The 21,948-nt window shown below is 43.6% G+C and overlaps 2 protein-coding genes across 11 annotated transcripts in view; both read right to left on the bottom strand.

Moving 5' to 3' along the window:
- Positions 1–503: 503 nt before the first annotated feature.
- Positions 504–15,410, bottom strand: TAL2 (TAL bHLH transcription factor 2). 8 transcript variants are annotated; one of them, XM_045468399.1, is made up of 3 exons: positions 15,335–15,410; positions 2,702–2,881; positions 504–773 (listed from the first exon to the last, which is right to left on the bottom strand). In XM_045468399.1, the coding sequence occupies exons 2-3, from the start codon at positions 2,845–2,847 to the stop codon at positions 530–532; spliced, it is 390 nt and encodes a 129-aa protein (XP_045324355.1). In that variant the 5' UTR covers positions 2,848–2,881; positions 15,335–15,410; the 3' UTR covers positions 504–529. The 8 variants fall into 8 exon arrangements, with proteins under 8 accessions (XP_045324355.1, XP_045324356.1, XP_045324357.1 ...); XM_045468400.1 differs by lacking the exon at positions 15,335–15,410 and adding an exon at positions 8,621–8,690; XM_045468401.1 differs by lacking the exon at positions 15,335–15,410 and adding an exon at positions 8,604–8,670.
- Positions 15,411–15,794: 384 nt separating this feature from the next.
- FKTN (fukutin) overlaps positions 15,795–21,948 on the bottom strand; it is an 83,853-nt gene continuing 77,699 nt past the window's right edge. For all 3 annotated transcript variants that reach the window (XM_045467345.1, XM_045467347.1, XM_045467344.1), the window contains 2 exons: positions 19,837–20,058; positions 15,795–15,843 (listed from right to left, as the gene is read on the bottom strand). In XM_045467345.1, coding sequence (XP_045323301.1) covers positions 19,919–20,058 — 140 coding nt within the window. In that variant the 3' untranslated portion in view covers positions 15,795–15,843; positions 19,837–19,918. The remainder of the gene's footprint in view (positions 15,844–19,836; positions 20,059–21,948) is intronic.

The following is a 21,948-nucleotide window of genomic DNA, read 5'->3' as shown; positions in this document are numbered from 1 at the left end:
CACTAACTGTCCATGGGATCTCTGGAAAGTCACTTCACAAGTCTCTGGACCTGTTTTGTCCTCTGTAAAATGAGGAGTAAAACTAGCCAATCTAACAATCTCTATAAATCAATGGCCCCGTTTATGCCTGGTTTCCAAAAGTTTCCAGTGGTATCCATAGCAGACCAAACATTTTTTCCAAGTAACAGAGTAGCATAGATGATATAATCTGTCTAAACTTTTTCTGTTGCGTTCAAATCATCCATAAAGAGATGTACCATCAGTGAACTGTAATGTGTTTTAACCATAAATTCTTACTACTGCAATCACCAAGCCTTGAGCCTAAGACAGAAAGGAAGACCACAGAGTAGTTTTTCAATTAGCATCTGGCCTCATGGATACCTTGCCAAACATTTTGATCCATGTGTACCTACAATTCCTTTTGACAGTCACTTTAATCCAGCATAATCTGATAGACCAAAATCTAAGCTTGCAACATAATTTAAGAGGTGAATTACACCAAGTAATATTTTAAGTGTTTATTCATTTTTCAATGGAATTTCCTGCAGAGTTTCTTTAAATCATTACCCCCCCCCCCCATATAGTTTAATGATAACTCAATCTCCTCATGACTTTTCAGGAGCACTCTCTTACATTTCAGTGAGAAGGCCTTCTGTACACAGAGACATGGCCCCAACAGCAGAAAAGTGCACTCATTCTGAGAAGAGCAATAAAATCCTGCATTCACGCAAAGAAGTCTTCTGTACTTTCCTCGGCAACATGTCACAATGAAGCTAATAAAAAAATATTGTCAAAATTGTTATTTTGATTTAATGCCAGATGAGAGAATATGTAATGTTGTTCAGTTGACAACTGTCATCGCAGCTTTGAGATATACTATCAGTTGGTAGTTTGACACATTTAAGCCCACATAACCTCATGAGAGAGAAATGCACATTCAGGGGAAATAGCCTAGTCTCTGTGCATCTGTGTTTCCCTGTACTATTCTGGATCCATAGGGAAGTTTATGGAATGCAGTTGAAAGAAAGAACCTAGAAGGAAAACATATTGCTTCTGATAAATGCACTGGACTATGAGCGTGAGTGCTGGGTAGAGGTTAATGATATTATGACCTTGCTATTTGTGGGGAATGAGATTTGGGGGGAGCCTCATCTAGCTTTCTTCTGATCACCAAACTAAACCTTTTCAACCTTCCATAAATCAAATATCTTCTTTCTAGAGTAAGAGGAAATTTAAATCCCCCTATTGTGTGTACACTGGAAATCTGTAATCGCAAATCCAGCAACTTCCTACCTGTGGTTCAGAATGTTTTAAAACCAACGTACCGTCAAGAACTTTAGGGAAATAAAATGTCCCAGAGACAATCAAATGACATTATTTGTATTCTGGGCTCAGCTATGGGATTCATTTTTGAGTCCATCTTTGAATCCAATCATCAGGGTGGCACATGCTTATGAGTAGTTCTGTCAGATCCATGCCGTTTCATTGACTAGGGGGTCCCACCCCTCCCAGCATAAGATTGAGCTAACGCTCCACAGCAAGGAAGACAAATTACAAATTCATTAATTCACTAAAATCTGGTATTACATTCCTATTGTCTACCCTAGATCTTTTGTTTAAACTAAGCTCTCTGTTAAATGAGTTGTTAAATGGCAATGTTTGGATTTTCATAATTATGTTTGAATTTCACAGGTCTTAAATCAGCAGGAACTCAGGCTACATCAAAAGTTTTAATGCCTGACATGCGAAACTAAGGGGGCAGGTAACCTATTTTAGCTAACTATTTTTCATAAGAAAACTATGAACTCTAAATCACAAATTATCCAGTCCTTTCCACTCACAGATATAATCCACCATTTGGCTTTAGAGATAACACATATATAAATGGCTCAATGCGAGCAACACCTCACATTTCCATGGAGATAAAGGATGCAGAGCTCTTCCACATGTATCTGCTGTGTTCCTGTAAGCCTCGCATGTCAGGAGGATCTCTTCTCCAGAGTTTCCCACAAGTCTCCAAGTTCGTTTCTGTGAGGGCGGTCTTCACATTCATCAACCTTATTTTGTTCACCCTCCATCAAACAGACTTCATTTCTCAAAACTAACTTTAAAATATGTTCTGAGGGAAGCATTTTTTATTCATCGGCCTGAGATCTGTTATGGAAAAACTTCTTCCTTGTAATTGAAAACATATTGAGTAAAACAGTGATTTTCCAACCTGTTTTTAACCGATGCTTTTCTTTTCCAAACATTATGCAGATCCTGGATAAATGAAATAGAGGCAGGCTGCTTCGCCTGAAGTGTCCCACCCCCCCCCTCCCCCACCCTGGGGGTGACAGACTCCAAAGCCACACTCCTCATGGTCTCTTTTTGGCTCCCTGCAGCTGGCCCCAAGCTACCTTCTATGAGGGTTAAATTCATGCCTCCCAAATTTATTCATCAGGTTGACTCTGGAACATGCAAAAGGCGGTCACTTAGCCAGTGGCTTCTGAGCAAGTGCCCCGCTGGGTGATGACAGCCAGAGCCCCACTATGCAATGTGGTGGCTTGGGTCAAGTGAAGGAACCTGGTAGTCACTGAGCAGAGTCCTGTCCGGCAGGTGGGATCCTTGGGGAAAGAGTCCCAGAATGTTTCCCTGAGCGGTCACTCCCGTTTGCTGCAGGGTTTGCTCCCCCAAGACCTTGACCAAGAAGTTGATATACCTCATTGCCAGGCGAAGGGTTTCATTTTTGCTCAGCTTTTTGTCCGGAGGGTGAGTGGGAATGAGCTTCCTCAGCTTGGCAAAGGCGCTGTTGACATTCTGCTGTCTCCACCGCTCCCTGCTATTTGTGAAGATCTTCCTGGTCATGTTCGAGTTCCTGAGACAGGAAAGAGAAAGGGCCCTAAGGGCCAATACCTGATAAGAGGGCTATTGGGCATCACATGTCCTGCCAAGAATTTGGGATGTCAGTTCTTCTTGACCCGGGTTTTAGGAAATTCACTTCCTCATTTTTAGGTTTTTCTGAGTCTTCCTTTGGGTAAGGGAAGAAAATGTGGCAGAAGAAAGGACAGGGTAAGAACAATACCTTTCGGCCTTTTTCTTCCTAGCTGTTTCAAAGCCCCCTGTTACAAGGTCATTTTACCCCAGAACCCTCACTACTGCTTTTATAACCAACTCTTCCTAATTGTCCAGAACCAGGTACAGTATAGGTTTAAGTACTTGTGCAAATAAAATCTATATTTAGCCAACAGGGAGTCGAATATGGATTCTCAAAAAGTAAAAGCCGTGATTCTAGATTCCACTAATTAGATAATTGTGGGAATGGAGATGATAGCACAGCTCTCCTCTTAGCTGGCAGACCTCACCTGGAGGGTTGGACCTCACTGTGCAAAAGCTAAAATATCCAGACTGGACCACATTTAGGGGAGTATGAACAGAGTGGTGAAGAGTCTTCAGACCCTCTTTTATGAAAAACACAGTGGGGATATTCAGCATGACAAGAAGAAAGGACAAAGAGAAAGTGAGGGTGACGATTTACCATGGATGCCGTAGAAGATGTTCGGGCCTCCACGAGCCGGCACTCAGGTGACCTTTTCAACTCCAGGACAGTTGATTATCACCATCTACTGCCAAATCTTACTTTGCCATTTTTAACTCTTAGAGGCATGGTCCCCTTTTTGCAGACAGCTTGGATAAACATGTGTGAATGGGAACACGGATGGCGCATCAACAAACAAACCTCTCCGTGACCTTGGCATGTGGCGGACTTTGAACACCACTGCTCTACTCTCCAAGTAGGAACACCCTCATCCCTATCTAAACTCTGTACGATAAAGAAGCAGAACGCTCCCCAGATCCCTGCAATCCTGGGGGAAGGTAGAGTAGGAGTTTAGCATAGGGGAAGAGCCACCCTTCCCTTCAGAGCGTGTGTGTTCTCATCACAGCACCAAACACCAACCAGCTGTGAGGCACTGCCTAAGTCACTTCACCAACCTGAGCCTCAGTTCCTTAGCTGTCTACAATGGGTGTAATTATACCATCCTCTCCTCATAGCTTGCTGTAAGGATTGAGGGGAATGTTGCATGTGAAAGCATTCTGTGAACTATAAACTAAGGGAAACAAGAGCAAACAGAGCATTTGTTTCGTGCCAGGTACTCACGCTACATACATACACAAGCAGTGTTGGTTGTAGTGACAGTACTATAGACACTGCTGGGACTGGCTGAGGGAGGCCAACATGTCCCAGGTGTCATTTCACTACACGTGTGCTGGCACGTCTGCCCTTCTGTAGGGACCAAATGATGGTCTCAGTTCATTAGAACAAGCCACACTGTTACCATCGAGCCCTGACTCTATAGGGGTCAGTCGCCAATGGAAGCATCTGCATGGTGGTTAGAAACATAGGCTTTGGAGCCAGAACCCCGGTTTGGCTATAGGTTCTACTCCTCCTAGCTGTGTGACCCTGAGCAATCTACTTCAACTCTCTGTCCATCAAATGCCTCATAAGTAAAGGGTGACTCCAGGTACTACCTGTGAGGACAAATAAAATGATCCACGTAAACCACTTTAGCAAAATGGCACACAGGAAGTGCTCAATAAATGTTAAGTGATTACAGTTATTATCTCGACAAATAAAACAGGGTAAGGTAAATGTTCGTTGTAATTTAGCAATTTTTTTTTTCCTAATAAAGAAGCTACAGTGTAATAGAAAAGGTCTGAGCCTGATTTACGTATTTGTTTGTTGTGCTCTGTAAGAGTATATGGACATACAGGTGTGTGTGTGGATGTAGAACATAATACTTAGAAGGATTCAGGCCAAACTGTTGACATGGTTCCTTGGGGGAGGGCAGGGGGTTGGGGGAAGACAGAAAAAGGAGATGAGTGGGGCGCATGAGTAGCTCAGTTGGTTAAGTGTCCAACTCTTAATTTCAGCTCAGGTCATGATCTCACAGTTGTTGAGTTCAATCCCCATATCCAGCCCTGCGTAGAACCCCGAGTCTGGCTCTGCACTGAGCGTGCAGCCTGCTTGGGAGTCTCTCTCCCTCTCCCTCTGCACTTCCCTCCCTCCCCCGCTACCCCCTTCCCCATCTCAAAATAAATAAATAAACTTAAAAAAAAAAAAAGATAGAAAAAGGAGATGGGTGTGTGTTATTTGATACAGTTGGGTAACATTTTACATTTTTATAATAAGAAAAGATTCATATATTATTTGCTTCATAATAGGAAAAAACTAAGAAAGCTTATGGGCTTTAATGTAGAAAGACCTGGCTTTAAATCTCAGCTCTCCATTTCTTAGATATATGAGTCTGTAAAAATCAGTTAACTTCTTTAACTGATTTCTTCTCTGGAAAATGGAAATAAAGCCATCATCAGGGTTCTTGTGAGGATTAAATAATACATTATGTGATGCATACGAATACATGAATGAGACAGTATGTGCCTGCTACATAGGTGCCTAATAAATACAAGGATTCTCTTCCCTATGCAGATGGGAAGTGTCATTACTCCAAAGAATAGCATTTTTCAATTACCTGCATGCTCCCAGGACATTTCCCCAACCCTGTTTTTGTTGCCTTTACTGTTTCTGCCTAGGTTGGAGACAGATTGCTGTGCTGAGAACCAGTGGTAAGGGGAAGCATGGCGGCCCACGCTGACTGGCTGGCTTCAGGCTCCCTCCAGCAGCCACTCAGGTCTACTTCCTTTCTCTGTGGAGACACTCTTAGTAGGACCCATGATCCAATTACAATCATATGCGCTCCGAGCTTAGGTATCAACACTTACTGACCCCGTGTGCCGGACGCTGTGCTGGCTGCTGGATGCCGAGGAAACCAATGCCTTGTGAATGGAGAGAGAAGCACAGGGGCTGTAGGGGCAGAGAAACAGCACCTACCCCAGGCATTCCAGGGGGATTCCCGACCGACCAAGGGGGTGCACAAGGTGATACCGAAGGCCTCTTTCTGCTCTGAAGTGCCACAATGACCTGCCTATTGCTTTTTATTATCTAACTTACCTTATTTCTAAATAACCTAGTCTTTCACCTACAATGAAAATAGCAGTGTTGTCAGAACTGTAACCAACTAAAACTGAAATATGACAGTCTGAGTTTAAATCACGGGATTTTAAGATAGAAAACTATCCATTTTTGCTCACACCGAGGCCGGCTGCTTTGCAGCCAGGACTGTGGGAGCAAAGTTACTTTCAAGCTTCTCTTGTCAAAACAGGGTTTAGCTCACTCACTAAGTCAACTCTAGTCCCTTGGGGGAGCGGGGGCGGGGGTGGGGGGCAGGGGCCATCTTTTTCAAGCTGGGAAGAAAAAGATTAGGCAGGATAAACTAACTGGTGTTCTCTTCTAAGAGGGCTCAATCCTATTGTGCTAGAAGCAGACAGAGGAAATAAGGAGAGGAAAAGATAGGCTTCAGAAATGTAGCCTGCCCTCCTGGAAGGCGCTTAATAATTCCTTGTTGATTTATCCTCAAGGGTGTTACTCTCCTCCACAGGGGGAAATTGAAATCAGCGATTTAACAAGCTGGAAAAATTCAAAGCAGCGGTCACTGGAAAATTACTAAAGTACTTATTAAATCAAAGGAAAATTGCATTTAGTGTTTTCCCAGTTGTGAGGACTGATTACTGCTAAGCTTGATTTCAGAATAATTTAAGAGCTTGAAAAATACACCAGATGCCACAGAAGCAGAAGACATCTGATAGATGTCAAAACAGAGGTAAAGCATGTTGTCCCAAGGTCACGCAGGGAATCAGTGGCACAGCCTGTGTCCCATGCCTCTGTATTTATGCATCTTATCACCACTGACTCCTGATGGGTCAGGGTCCATAACCTTTTTTGTGTCATGGACTCTTTTGGCAGTCTGGGGAAGTCTAGGGAAGGACTCTACCCCAGAGCAATAATTTTAAATACATAAGATAAAAAGCTTTTGGTTCCCTTCTCAAAATAATTATTTTAAATGCATGAATTGAAATACATGGACACATAAAAATGACCAATTATAATTAATACTTATTAAAATAATTTAAAAATGCAACACAGTAATAATGCACTTTCTTTTTTTAAACACATTAAATGATTTACTACCATAATTTCTACACGGTGATACGTAAACGATTTTTTCAAAAGATCTGCAACATCTGTGAGATGAAGGGATTTATGATTTTTGTTGGTGATGTTGTCACCAGTACTAATTTTTATCACCCATAAGTAAAGAAAATGCAAAATTTAGATTAAAGGTGACTAGAAATAAAGATGTAATTTTTTCCCCGTCCAGATATATAGAACCCTGATTTCTATTCATATATCTCTGGGTGAGTGGGTGTCACGAACCTGGGGTTAAAAATGCCCAGGCAGGAGAAGTGTGATGGTAAATATAACAGGAACATAGGTGGGCACAAACTTCTATTATGGTGCCACCACTGAAGGTCACAGGTTACCAGAGAAAAGAATGATAATTATGCCCCCACAGAAAGTGACCTATGCCCCCAAAGGGGTTGCTGCTTTTTTTGTGTGCCAATGGCGTCTGGACACAGAGCACCCCTGCCACAGGAAAGGGTGCAGCAAAGGGTCACAGCTAACATTCCTGCGGTGGCCTGTCCCAGACATTCAGATTCATATGGCTCTTTGTTCATAAGACTTTAAATTTCTCTTCCTGTCATTTGGTTTCTTCTTTCATCTTTTTCTTGAAAACAAGTGAAAATAGTCTCCAGAAAGAGAGAGATGAAAGGTAGTTTATAGAGTTGGGTTAGGGTAAGGTACCTAACCTCCAACACTGGATATGGTTTTGCCTTTTGAAATTATTATAGAAGTAACACATGCTCATCCAAGAAAAAAAAAACGAAAACGAAAACAAAGCTGTACACAAGTGCATACGGTAAACAAATACAAGGCTCTCTATCTATCTATTGAATTTTTTCTCCCAGCAGTAGCCAGTTTGGTGTGTGTATAAATGATGTATATCCTTTATATACCATGCGTATGTCGTTTAAAAATCAGAACACACACTATTATGCAAGCTACTTTTCTCATGAGATAACCCCGCATGTTGATGTTCTAAATACTTACATTTACCATGAATCACAGTCTTTGGGTGGGCACCCCGCGCTCTGGGAGAGTTCCACCCGCGCCTCACTGCCCCATGCACCTGCGTCCCCTGCCCACCCCGCCCGACCTGCTGCCCTCGCCCACTTCACTTCCTGGCTTTCCCCCTTTTTCTCTTCTTAACCTTCGCTCCCCCTGGCCTGCAGAGCCCGGCCGTGTGAACAAGGCGTCCCGGAAAGCATCTGGTGCTCAAGTTTCACACCTACCAGGTTCGGGGGGAGTAAGCTCACCGGTATGCAGAAGCTACCCAAACGGCCCCAGGAGGTGCTCCCGGGTGTCTCCAGCATCCGTATCAAGGTGAAGCGGCCGGGCCAACACGCACTAGGGGACCGCTTTGCTCCCCCGGAGCCCCGCCACCACCCCTACCGCTCGGAAAGCCCCCAGGTCTCACTGAGTCGACTTGGTAGCCGCGGCCAAGTCGCCTCCACATCCCTGTCCTCCAGGGCGACCACGGCTCAGACCCGGCGCTGCGCGGGAGACCCGCCGACCCATGAGTCCGGCCCCGGCGGCACCCACGTACCGCAAGGATCGACGCACCTGCTCGCCAAGAGCCGGGAGACCGCGCCGTCGTTGTCGCGGTCGCTGGCCGTGTGCGCCCTCGCCTGGACGCCGCTCCTCCGCTGCTGCCTTTATAGGACCCGGGCCTTTGTCTCCAGGCCCCACGGGGCCCCTTCCTGCCCGGGTTTCCCGCCCGTCCCTCCCGGGTCCCCGTGCTCCCGCTTCCCAGGCCCACGACCCAGACCCGCTAGATCGGGTTTTCTGGGGGTGGGGGTCCGAAACCCGCGTTTTAACTAAGTATTCCAGGAGATGAGGACGCACTGCGAAGTACAGCAGTCACTGCACTGGGCAGACGCCTGGATTTATGCATCTCAGGTTTCACGGTGCCCAGCACAGAGCTCCGCTATTTCAGTGGCCTTCTAACCGGTCTTCTGTTTCTACGCTTTTTCTTTCCATCTACTATCCAACATCACTCAGAATGATCCTATGAAAACCCTTAGGTGGCTCTCCATTTCACTCAGAACTAACCTGAAGTCTTCATAATGGCCCCTAGAATACCCTTTACCTGACCTGTCTGTCCCTTCTCTCCCTGTGGCTTAGTCAACTGTAGTCCCTCTGACCTTTGTTGTTTCAGGAACACACCAAACACCCTCCTGTCTCAGGACCTTTGCATTGTTTTCTCTGCCAGAAACACTCTGCCTCCAAGTTATCCACATAGCTCCCCCTCACACATACCTCCTTTCATTCACTCGACAGTCGTCACTGAGCACCTACTAAGGTGCAGCACCTGTTCAGGTGCAGGGAGACAACCTCAAACAAAACAGACACAAATCCCTGTCCTCAGGGAACTGACATTCTTCAGGTCTTTGGTCACATGTCACCTTCTCCTGAAGATCCTCTGAGCACAATATCTAAAATTGCACCTTCTCACACACAGGGACTCTTCACCCTCCCGCCCCATTTATTCTCCTTTTTAGTGCTCATCTCCATTTAGTAATGCTTTACTTATTTATTCTGTCTCCTCCCAACCCCAGTGAATAGGCTTTCACCAAACATCGGTTGATTAATGAATGGGTAAGTAATGAATTTATACACATCACATTCTCTGAAGGACCCAGCATAGGATTTGGTACAATAAATTCACAGTGCAATTCAGCTTAGTGGATAAGAGTAAATGACTTTGGAGTTGTATTACTCAGATTGAAATCCCTGGTCCACCCCACTTACTTGACCTTGGCAAATTATATTATTTCTCCCTGCCTCAGTTTCCTTATCTGTGAAATATGGTCAGTGATAGGATTGTGAGGGCAACTACTGGCTCCCTTTCCTAGGAGAGAATTATATAGCCCCACCCACTGCCATGTGACTGGCAGTGCCTCCCTGTAGGTGGTGGGAGAGGACTGCATGTCCAGGCTTGGCCACGTGATTTGCATGGGCCAATGGAATGTGAGCAGACCTGACAGCCACGGTGATGGAATGGGAGCTTTTTTTTTTTTTTTTTTTAAATTTTTTTTTTCAACGTTTATTTATTTTTGGGACAGAGAGAGACAGAGTATGAACGGGGGAGGGGCAGAGAGAGAGGGAGACACAGAATCTGAAATAGGCTCCAGGCTCTGAGCCATCAGCCCAGAGCCCGACGCGGGGCTCGAACTCACGGGCCGCGAGATCGTGACCTGGCTGAAGTCGGGCGCTTAACCGACTGCGCCACCCAGGCGCCCCCTTTTTTTTTTTTTTTTTTGAAATTTTTTGTCAAATTGGTTTCCATACGACACCCAGTGCTCATCCCAAAAGGTGCCCTCCTCAATACCCATCACCCACCCACCCCTCCCTCCCACTCCCCATCTACCCTCAGTTTGTGGAATGGGAGCTTTAAGAGCCATTCTTGGTTGGGCTCAGCTATGAGAAGGTTATGTTTGGGGTTGCTCTTTCAGCCTGGAAGCCATGGAGCAAACCCATAACCAACCACAACAGCCCCCATGTAACATGAGTGAAGAGTAAATCTTTGCTGTTGTAAGCCACTGAGAATTTGTGGTTGTTTGTCCCCCTCCTTAAAAAAAAATCAGTTATGGGGCGCCTGGGTGGCGCAGTGGTTAAGCGTCCGACTTCAGCCAGGTCACGATCTCGCGGTCTGTGAGTTCGAGCCCCGCGTCGGGCTCTGGGCTGATGGCTCAGAGCCTGGAGCCTGTTTCCGATTCTGTGTCTCCCTCTCTCTCTGCCCCTCCCCCGTTCATGCTCTGTCTCTCTCTGTCCCAAAAATAAATAAACGTTGAAAAAAAAAATCAGTTATTATTATAAATTTAAAAATCTGTTGCATGAATTGCTAGTTTCTCAGGAGGCAACAAGGTAAAGAAAACTCTACATCTGGCTTCAAGGGGTTCGCAGGCCTTGGGAGGGAGAGGCATGACAAAAATGACTAAATACAAGACAGTCCAGAGTGCCAGAGGGTGCGAACTTGGAGCTGGGGAGGCAAAAGATTCTAGCTGGAGGATCAGAGACAGCTTGTGAGAGGGATGGCATTTAAACCAGCCCTGAGGCATAGGCTGCCTCTGACATTTGTGAGATCCAGGACAAGGGTACAGATGGAGACTCCTGACTCATTTTTTTTCCCCCTGCCCAGCTCTGTCCTGCTATGTGAAGGGCCTTGTGTATATGATGTGGATTCCCAGTGCACACGGACCCAAGAAAGAGCCCTGTGCAGGCTCTGAAATGGGCTCAGGGCCATTTGAGCAGAAATCCAGGGGTCCTGAATACCCAGAGTGTGATCTAGAATGTGGGAAATGGAGGTGCCTCCTTAGCACAGCAGGCAGTGCGTTAGTCTCACAGAATGTGGGAAATGGGCACCAGATGGGGACTGGAGGGCCAGTAGAGGGCCATCTAAAGCACAGACCCAAGGCAGGGGTCCCAGTTGCTTGGCTGGAAAGGTGGGAAAAGCTGTAGGAATTACACAGTAGGAGTGGTGGACAGGACACTGGAGCGATATGTTTAGATTTACAGGTTACAAAGCTCATTCTGGTGGCAGCACAAAGGGTGCATTGGAGGGTGAGTTGGGGAGAATTAATTGGTCAATTTGTGCACAAAAAGCACCTCTAAAAACACAACCTAATATTTCCAACAAACATTCCCAATTTGTCTTCTTTCTGACCTTCTGTCTTATGTACGTGGAAGGGGAATTGAGGCCTCCCAGGGCCTGTGCTTTTCTGCCACGCCTTGTTAGGTCACAATTCTCATAGACCACATGTTGTATTTTAAAGCATGAACCTACATTACCTTTCCTCTTAGCCAAAAACCTGTGAGGTAATGTATTTGCTTAATGGCGTGTTCTGTGGTTGTAAAAAAAAGAATTGTGGCACCTGGGTAGCATGATCAGAAATGTGTGATGCAAAATGAAACAATCAGCTATAGAGTGGGATCTGTGTACAACTGGACAAGGGCTGACAGAAAGGCGAAGATTACAGAGAAAGGGGCATAGCTGTGCTGGCACATGGGGACCAGGGTTGACATCTGTTCTCTTCTCAAAAATGTCTTACATGTTATTGTTGCTTTTATCATTTTTAAAACTGGGAAACAATTTTGGTGTACCGTTCCACTTAGCGGTGATTCTTCAGATGATGGGCCCTCTCCCATTCCAGTCTCCCAATGTGGAAAGTTAGGGGCTAGGTCCTGGTCCCCCAGGGGAAGGGGTTGGAGGAGAAATTTGCATAATCCGATTATTGAAGGATTAAGTTTGGGCAGCTAAACGCCTCTGTGTGCTCAAGCTAAAACCCTTACTATTCATGGCTCTCACTGCCCCCTGGAGAGACTGCACCTGCGGGCTCCTGGCGAGGGAAGGGCAGGTCGCTAGGAGAGCCTGGGCATTGTCAGGCTCTCTGCTTCTGCTGGCTTAATTGATCTGTCTGGATTAGCCTGTGAATACTGGACCTCTAGTCCTATGTGCAGGGGGTGTCAGCTTCAGGAAAGACCAAACCTGGGGTTTTCAGAAGGGATTTCTGTCAGCCCAGGTTGTTGGGGGGCCAAGGTCATTTTGGCTGGAGGTCAAGCATCAGCTTTATCCAGTCTTAAACTTCCTTTCCTCTCTCCTCATTCTTAGCTCCCTTCCCAATCCCCAATTCTGCATATCTAGGCCCCAATCCAACCATCCATCTCTCCATTGATCCATCCACCTATCCCCCCCCCATCCACCCATCCATCCATCCACCCACCCACCCACCCATCCATCCATCCATCCATCCATCCCTTCTTCCATCCACCTATTATGTATGCACCCATCAATTTACTCATCACATGAATTAGCTGGTTCTTCATAGTTAATGAAGTTAATAGAATGAAGTTAATAGAATTCACTAGTAAATCCCTTTAGGTGGATTTTGTTCCTTCAAGTGTTGTATCTCTTAAATCAATTTTGGTACTTTGACATATAAACTTTGACATTTTCAAAATCATTAATAAAGTGTTATATATTATATATATATACATATGTATGTATATATATATATATACACATTATATTCAATGATTTAAAAAAATATCTGTATTTGTGTTGCCTTTCTCATTCCCATGTTATGTGCTCATGACTTCTTTCTCTACTTGATTAGCTTTGCAGAAGCTTATGCATTTTATTGTTCTTTTTGATAACTACCTCTGTGATACAATTAATGTCTACTCTATCTTTATTAAATCTGCTTTTCTCATTTGCTTACATTTATTTTGTTCTCTCTCCACCTCCCATTCTTAGATTGAGTGCTTATTTTATTAATTTTCAGGCTATGACTTTTCTTCTGATATACCTTTTGTGTCATCCTGTGTTTCCATTTATGCTATCGCTGTCATTAGTTTCTAACATCTGTTGTTTATTTTAATTTTTCTTTTTTAAAGAAAATCTTCAAAATTTTCTTTGTTGTTGTACTTTTGGTTAGCCATTTGCTATTAATTTCAAATGTTATTGTGGTGTAGTCAAGGATATGCTCCATACATTTTTTGCTTCAGGATATTTATTGAGAGCTTCTCTTTGGTAAAATAGATGATCAACTGTTACAAATAATCCATAAGCTGTAGAGGTATAGCTCTGTTTGAAAAATAAAATGTCTTTATACACATCCACTAAGTCAATCCTTTGCATTCTTCTGGGGAGTTTTGGTCTATTTTAATCTGTTTGACAGGGTTATATGAAAATCTCCCTCTACTATTTCATGTTTGTTCCTCCCTTTCGGTTTGTCCAGGAGTATTTGCTTTAGATCTTTATATTTTAAGATACGGTGCATTTGACACATGAAGACTCATGAAGGTTTTATTGATTTAGAGAACTGTACCCCATAGCGATGTGAAACGGCCCTCTTTGCCTTGCTTTCGTCATGAATTTTATATTATTACATCCTACCCTGCATTCTCAAAATAAAACAGTGTCCATTCTTTTACAGTGAATTTGTCATTGTGTGGGTGTGACACAGGTTTTATCTTTCTGTGAAACTTTATTTGGCAAATTGAAATTCCTTTGCCACCCTGGTTTGTAAAGGGGCACCATCGCCATGATGAATTCTCCACGGCAAATCTCATTCTAGTTTACTTGCTTATTGGCTTGCCTGCTGTACACTAAGTGTCAAGAGGGCAAGGACTTAACTTTGTCACTCGCTAAACCCCACAAGCTGTGTTCACTGCCCATGAAAGCTGCTTGATAAGACATTTGTTGAATGAATGCAAGACAGCATTCATTCGGACTCATTTCTCCAAATGGCTGCCTCCAGCCTCCCCTGCTTTCTGTCAGAAGACACATAGCTTGTTGCTGTGAAATGAATGCTTCCCAGGCCACGGGAGAGGTTTTGGTGATTGTTTATTTTTAAGAAGAGAAGAGCATTCTGGCTGCTGTACGCAGAGGGAGAGAAGAGACGTGAGGAGACTACCTAGCAGGCTGTGACAAGAGAGAGGGTGCTGGGTTGACCTGGGGGTAATACTGAGCACCAGTTAGGGGAGCCAGACGCCAAATCGTCTACCCCATTATTTAGCACGAAGTACTAGGTGTCATGCAAGGTATTACACCCAATTTTTTTCATTTATTGTGAGAAATTATATATTTTGATTATAAAGTTATATAATGAGTTATCATCCTTGACAAAACAAAATATTGCTCCCAAAGAAGTTAAATATGAAAAAGTATGCCCAAAGAAGCAAGACTTCCCATGCAGCTGTTTTACTAGTGGTTCTCAGACAAACGTCATTCCAGAGCCAGTGGAGGCTGTAAATTCTCATGGACGTTAATGTCACTGCATTCACAGGACCCATAGAGTCACTTAGAGGTTAGTTTAGAGGCTTTTCCTGCCTCCTCTCCTCTAACCTCCTCCAAATGAAAAAGTAATAAAGCAAGTGGCTACAGAGAAAGCCAGGGCATCTGGAAGGAGAAATAAGCTGACACGGCCCACATCTCTACTGGAACACTGGGAAGGGTGCTGGATGGGTGAGAGCTTTGGTCTTCTCTCACAAGGAAAGAGAGATCTGGCTGCTTTATCGTCATTTCTGGACTCTCCTGAGTCATTCCCTAGTCATGACAGAAAAGGAAAGATGCTAGAATCTGCAGACCAGAATCTCGGATGTATACTGGCTTTGTGGCCCTGGACATACTCACAGACAGGAACAATAAAGGAAAAAATTGATTTAGGAGGGAAAAAACACTCTTACATTGGGTTTTTTCCCCTGCAGCATACAGCGACTTTAGCTGACCAAGGAAGAGAAACAATATTACTCTGTAAACACAGTTATCCTTACTTGGAAGGTGGCCACAGCCTGCCTCATTGAGTTAGCAGACATCCTGCATTGAAGAAGCATCAAACATTGAATCTCAAAAAATGAAATATGGCCTTTTGTAGCAACGTGGATGGAACTGGAGAGTGTGATGCTAAGTGAAATAAGCCATACAGAGAAAGACAGATACCATATGGTTTCACTCTTATGTGGATCCTGAGAAACGTAACAGGAACCCATGGGGGAGGGGGAGGAAAAAAGGAAAAAAAAATAAATAAAAAGAGGTTAGAGTGGGAGAGAGCCAAAGCATAAGAGACTATTAAAAACTGAGAACAAACTGAGGGTTGATGGGGGGTGGGAGGGAGGAGAGGGTGGGTGATGGGTATTGAGGAGGGCACCTTTTGGGATGAGCACTGGGTGTTTTATGGAAACCAATTTGGACAATAAATTTCATATATTATAAAAAAAACAAAAAACAAAAAAAAAACATTGAATCTCAGGGATGGTCCTCAACTGGATCCAAATGTGAAGCCCTGTTTGAATAGAGAAGGGGGGGTGGGTGTTGAATGATCCATCCACAATCAGATTTGCAAAGTTTCCTGCACTCTTGTAACACTATCTTTTGGATGCCTTTTCTCATTTCCTCTGTTTTCTCTGTTTGCTGTCTAATCCTGTGTCTTGTCTGGGGTAAGTACAACGATAAGATCACTGGTCCGGATTGCAAGTAGAGGAATTTATTAATTGCTTTAGAGGCCCATACTGCCGTGTCACTTTCTCAATTAAACTGGCTACTTATTGAAGAAACAAAAACCTGAAATAATTGCAAAATAAATTTTTTTCACCCTTCTGAGGCTGTTTTCTAAACAAATAGGAATCACAAATACTCACCGATTTGCTGGGAATTAAGTGGGATATAGTACTAAGAAATACCAAGTGGGTAATAGCTAAGAGAAGGCCTTTGATCAGCTGCAGAGGCAGACTGACTGGTGTTTGAATCCTTGCTCTGACACTCGTTGCCATCCTGAGCAAGTTACTCAAAGTCTCCCAGCTTCAATTTTCTCAGCTACGAATTGGAAACATTCTCATGAAGCCGAGGCTTCATGGCTTACTGTGAAAATTCAGTGAGTGATTTGGAGTAAATGCTTCTTAAAAACGGTGATAACAGGCAACTAATAAAATCATAGTTGCTCAATAAATAATTGTTTTCATTTTTATTACCAGGAAAAACTCTATTCTAAAACTAGATTGAGAGTCTGAACACATGCCTCTAATATCCTCCACGGGGCATTTTCCTGTTTTTCTTTCATTTGCCCAACCCAGCTATCCTGGCTCCCACCTCCCTCCTTCCAATTGCTTTGGGTCCTGTGCTGCTAAGAAGCATTCATTTCCTTCCACTATTTGAATCAAACAGAGCCCAGAGCTGGATGAAGGAGATACCAAGGAGGGGAAAGAAGAGTCTCTCTTCAGCGTCAGGATCCCTCTTAGAATTAATTTCCACTCTCCAGTTCCCCAGACCGAGGACCTCTTAGTAACACCCAGTACACACATGCACACACATATCTCCATCAGGACACCTGGTGTTGAGGCCTGTCCAGAGCAAATGTTGACCATTGCAGCAGAAAGCAGGGCACATAACTGCCTCAGGCAAGTGGGCTTTTCTTCCCATAGTGACAATTAGAGGGACACGCAGCCCTGGGTGTGCCCAGCTGCTGACACTCTCAGGATCAGGCTGGCTTGGCCTTCACTCTGAGGGCTGGAGCGGAGAGTGCTAATTCCGGCCAATAACCCCAAGGGCAGTGGGAAAGCAAGGGTGGGGGTGGGGGGAGCAGAACCAAGTACTGGAGAAAAGAAAGAGGTGGGGTGGGACTCTCCTTCTCCTCTTTATATTCTCTGGTCTTTGTATAAAAGACATGACTCATCAAATGGGTCCCCTAGATGAGGATTTGGACGCTCTGTGGGCAGCAGATAAGAGTTCAGCCTTCTCGCAGAAAGTAAATTCATTGAATACTCCCCATAAAGTCAATAATGCCAGGCTTATCAGCTGTCCTCATTCCTTACTCAGCCCCCTGGGGACCAGACTTGAAATAAAGGCCACAGCTCCAGGGGCTGGAGAGTGGAGGCGCAGGACTGGGCTGGGAAGGGGCCTCTGCCCCCCTGGGTCATATTTTAGGCAGGTGGGGGAAATCTGCCAGGCCTGAGCTGCCCAGAGTCCTCAGCTTCCCAGGCTGACAAATCCCGAACCAAACACATACATCGAGGGGATGAGGGATGCACCCCTCACCCTCAAATTGAGCAGATGTTTTCAGGAGGTTCCACTGGGGCTTCTTAGGACAATTAGAGGGTGTTATTTTAAATGTAACCAATAAAAAACCTACAGAGGAGACCTTGATTTCTTGCCACAAACATACTTCTGCACTACCCAAGAGCACATCTCTCTTCCCTAGCTGGTGGAGATCTGGCTTCCTTGCAAGTTGCCTGAACTAAGGAGAGTAAAGTCAGTTGTTAGCACAAGTTGCCCAGTCGTACAACTAGAACAGTTCCTCTTCCCACTTTGGAGACCAGAGTCTCCAGAGGCAGACAGACAACAGGGAAATGAGGACCAAGTTAAGACCTATAATTTAACATCTCTCCTGGGCACATCTCCTTTCCTGACTTCTGCTTTCCCCAGTTCCCATAGCTAAGATGCACATGGACAGTGCAACCGGTCCTGGTTTCCAGCTGAAGCAACAGGTGTAGAAATGGCTCCAGCCTCTTCCCCACTTCTCTCACATTGCTGGATTGTGCTGCCTCAGGTCTAACACTGACCAGTGTGTCCTCACTCCTTTACCCCTTTCCAGAAATTGCTTTCAAATCTTCTCCAGAACCCAGGACCTCACTACCAACTCTCCTGCCCCAATTTATCTACACTTTTGTCTTGGCTCTCTAATTCCCTGAACCCTCTGGATAAGACCCTACATTGGTCCCATAATACTTCTTCTCTGTGGCCTGCAGCCCCATTTCCCAGACCAATACCAAGTGCCCCTCAGCCTCAAACACTTCCTGTCCCTGGATGCCCTGGGTCTGTGTCTGGCAATGGCTGGGAATTCTAGTAGTGACCTTACCTGAGACACTTGGCATCTTATGTCCACCTGGGTAAGCCTCTGTCCTCTGTCCCTGCAACTGTAGGGATCCCAGGGTTTCTGGGATCAGTCTCAGTGAACCTAAATTCTCCCAATCCCCACCTGGCCTTGGAGGTGCTTCATGAATATTTGTTGAGACAACAAATGAACCTCAGTTCTCAGCACAGTACCTGCGAGTAGTAATTTAGCCAGGAGTGTTTATTAAAGACATCATGTTCTTATTCAAATATCGTGTCTACACTTTCTCTTATCCAAACTTCACAGCAGGATATTCAGGGCCCCCTCCCACCCCAGTCTGCTCCTTGCCCACTTTTCTAGTTGTATTTCTTTAAACTATTTATCCATACATAGCCAGGTGGTCTTCTGAGACCAGATGAGACTGGGAGCTTTCAGGGTAGTATGGCCATAGACTACAGCCAGGCAGTGTTATGTAGTGTCCTATAAAGCCCATTCTGTGATTTTATTGACTTCCTTTCTTCAGAAATGCTTTCTTCCCTTTCTTCATGCAAATTTTCTGTTCATTAAGTCTTAAGATCCAGCTGCACCTCACTGTCCCTCCCCTGCCCTCCTTCCTAGAGCTTTTTCTAGCTTTGGATGCTCAGGCTGCCTTCCACAAAGTCTGGGACCTTTGGTCCCTTTTTCTAAACTTGGTCTTTCAGACTCAATTCTGTTAAGTATTGTTTTAATCCCATGTCCTGTCTCCCTAGAAGACAAAGCATGTACCTGTGCCTTTGAGATCAGGGTCATTTGTTATCACCAGATCTCAGGAGAGGACCCTCTACCAGGAGAACTCTTAAATATCTAATCTCACAGAAAAATTATTCCTTGGGTTTATTAGGAAAATATGTTCATAGGATTTATTTCAAAAGTAGAAATAAAAGCAAGATAATAATATTACCAATATCTATCATTATTGAGTATCTACCAGAAGCTGTAGATTTCCTATATATATATATTTTTTACATTTACTTATTTATTTATTTTGAAAGAGACAGAGAGAGAGCGCCAAGTAGGGGAGAGGGCAGAGAGAGGGGGGGACAGAGGATCTGAAGTAGGCTTTGTGCTGATAGCAGAACTGTACCCAAGTCTGAACCACCCAGGTGCCCCCCTGTATTTCTTATAATAACCCTTAGAGGTTAGGTATTAACTTCAGCCCCATTAGTTGGAAAAAAATTGGAACTCAGAAGTTAAATAACTAGCCCACGATCACAAAACTAGAAAGTGGTGCTCCTGGATTTGAGTCTCAATTTGTACAACTCCTAAGCCCTTGTTGGTCTCATCAAACGCTCTCAATGTGCATTATCCAATATTGCTAGCTACTGGCTACATGATGCTATTTAATTTAATTAAAATTAAACATTCCGTTTCTTGGTTATATTTGCCACATTTCAAGTGCTCAATACTCACATGTGGCTAGTGGCTACTGCACTGGACAGTGCAGACAGAGATCATTCCCAGCATCACCGGATACTCTATTTGGACAGTACTGCTACACATGTTCTCGTCTTCCAACAGGATTATGGAGGAAAGACAGCTCATGGTGAATGATAACCGGCATGACACGAGGCGAGGACAGCTTCCTAAAAGCAAAGGCTTTCCCTTGGTCTGTGAAGTCACCCTTTGGTTTTTCTGTTAAACAGGATGTGGTTGGATTAGAGGTTTGCACAGTTTAAGCTCCAAAACAAACTCGTACACCCTCCAACTATCATTCTTCTAAGAGAGCTGACAGACTATGGTGGTAATATAGGTTCAGAAAATTAGTCACCCAATTACCCTTCCTGCAATATTCATTCACTAGAAAATTTTCTCCAAATTATTGAAACTAGAGGGAAAGATTGAATCTAGGAGTTTTAGATGAGGAAAAAAAAACTGGTGATAAATATGAAATTAATTAAACTTGCAGAAGCCTAAGAATAATGATACCAGCTGCTAAAGGGCTCTTGCTGCTAAATCAAATTGGGAATGGTCAACTATAAAGGATACAAATGAGTAATAAGTGAGAAAATAAGTTTTAAAGAGGATTACTAAATTTACAGAGCAAATCAAAGAAGAATTGGAGGAAAGGAAGGAGAAAAAGCAAAAAACCTAAAAATCTGTCTTCTAAAAACTGTGACAAGATTATTCCTTTAAATCTTTAACAAAGAATGTTATTTATATATTATTAATTTTTGTAAAACGTGGAAGGACATTCTCTAGGAAAATCATAGTACAAACAATGAGGTACAGTACACATCCAAAAAGAAAACCATATTAGAGACAACTATAGGATTCGGTGTTACCATGATTTAAAATTTTAGCCATTCTAACAGGTGTGCAGTGGATACCTCATTGTGGTTGTAATTTGCATTTCCCTGATGGTTAATGATGCTGAACATCTTTTTAAAACGTTATATTAATAATCAGTATTATAGCTTTCTGTCTTTACTCCTCTATTAACAATGATAACTTTTACCCCCTTCAGAAAATGCTGGTACACTTAGCACCTTGGGTCAGCAGTTTATATGAAGGTTGGGTATGTTACATGGAGGGGAGAAGAACAGTCAAAAGGAAACTTTCTTAAACAGCAAAGGTGTAAATTTAGGTTAGAAATAGAAGCAGTAGTAACTTTTAGTAAAGATGGGCATTTCCACAAGATTTCTGGAAAAGTATACATTTCGGAAGAGGAAAACGCTGAAATTCAGCAGACTTTGCATTTTTGTGTAGAAAGAAAAAGATAAGAGCTCCAGACACAAAATGTGATGAGGCAGAGCTGGGGCACAGGCTGAAACACCTGCAAGCTCTGACCGAAGTCACTTCTCATACCAGTGACAGCACAGAAGATGGTTTCTAATTATCAGCAGAGCAAGGACTGGTTTGTTAATATTTGCTTCAGTAATAGCTCATGCGGTGTTCATGGAAGAAATTATGACAAACAGAAATGGCAACATCTGCCCCAGGTTTATTGAGATGTAATTGACCTATAACACTGTTTGAGTTTAAGGTGTACAACATAATATATGATAGATGATATGTATTGTGAAATGATGACAAGTTTAGTTAACATCCATCACCTCACATGGCTCAAGGTTTTGTTTTCTCATGATGAGAACTTTTAACATCGGTTCTCATAGCAACTTTCAAATATACAATATAGTATTGTTAACTGGACTCATTATGCTGTACATTATATCCCAAGAACTTATCTCATAACTAGGAGTTTGTACCTTTTGTCCACCTTCACCCAATTATCCCTGTCCCTACCCTCTTTCTCTGGCAACCACCAATCTCTTCTCTGTTTATGAGTTTTGTTTTTCTAGATTCCACATACAAACAAGATCATACAGTAGTTGTCTTTCTCTGATACTTCGCTTAACATAATGCCTTCAAGGTTCACTTATGTTGCCACAAATGGCAGGATTTCCTTCTTTCTTGTGGCTAAATAATATTCCATTGTCTCTCTATATATACCACATCCTCTTATCCATTCATACCTTGATGGATACTTAGGTTGTTTCCATATCTTGGCTATTGTAAGTAAAG

The sequence above is a fragment of the Leopardus geoffroyi genome, chromosome D4, assembly GCF_018350155.1.
Source record: "Leopardus geoffroyi isolate Oge1 chromosome D4, O.geoffroyi_Oge1_pat1.0, whole genome shotgun sequence".
Lineage (NCBI taxonomy): Eukaryota > Metazoa > Chordata > Mammalia > Carnivora > Felidae > Leopardus > Leopardus geoffroyi.
Note: the sequence above shows the minus strand (reverse complement) of the source record. Positions and strands in the feature narration are given on the sequence as shown.

What these genes read in the sequence shown, in the direction of transcription:
- TAL2 (XM_045468394.1), bottom strand. Translation starts at nt 8,575, where the DNA reads ATGGGTCGGCGGGTCTCCCGCGCAGCGCCGGGTCTGAGCCGTGGTCGC. An exon ending in GCGGCTACCAAGTCGACTCA is followed by an intron (nt 2,882 to 8,474) that starts GTGAGACCTGGG and finishes ATTGGCCCTTAG; the next exon opens with GGCCCTTTCTCTTTCCTGTC. An exon ending in ACCCTTCGCCTGGCAATGAG is followed by an intron (nt 774 to 2,701) that starts GTATATCAACTT and finishes TTTTTTTATTAG; the next exon opens with CTTCATTGTGACATGTTGCC.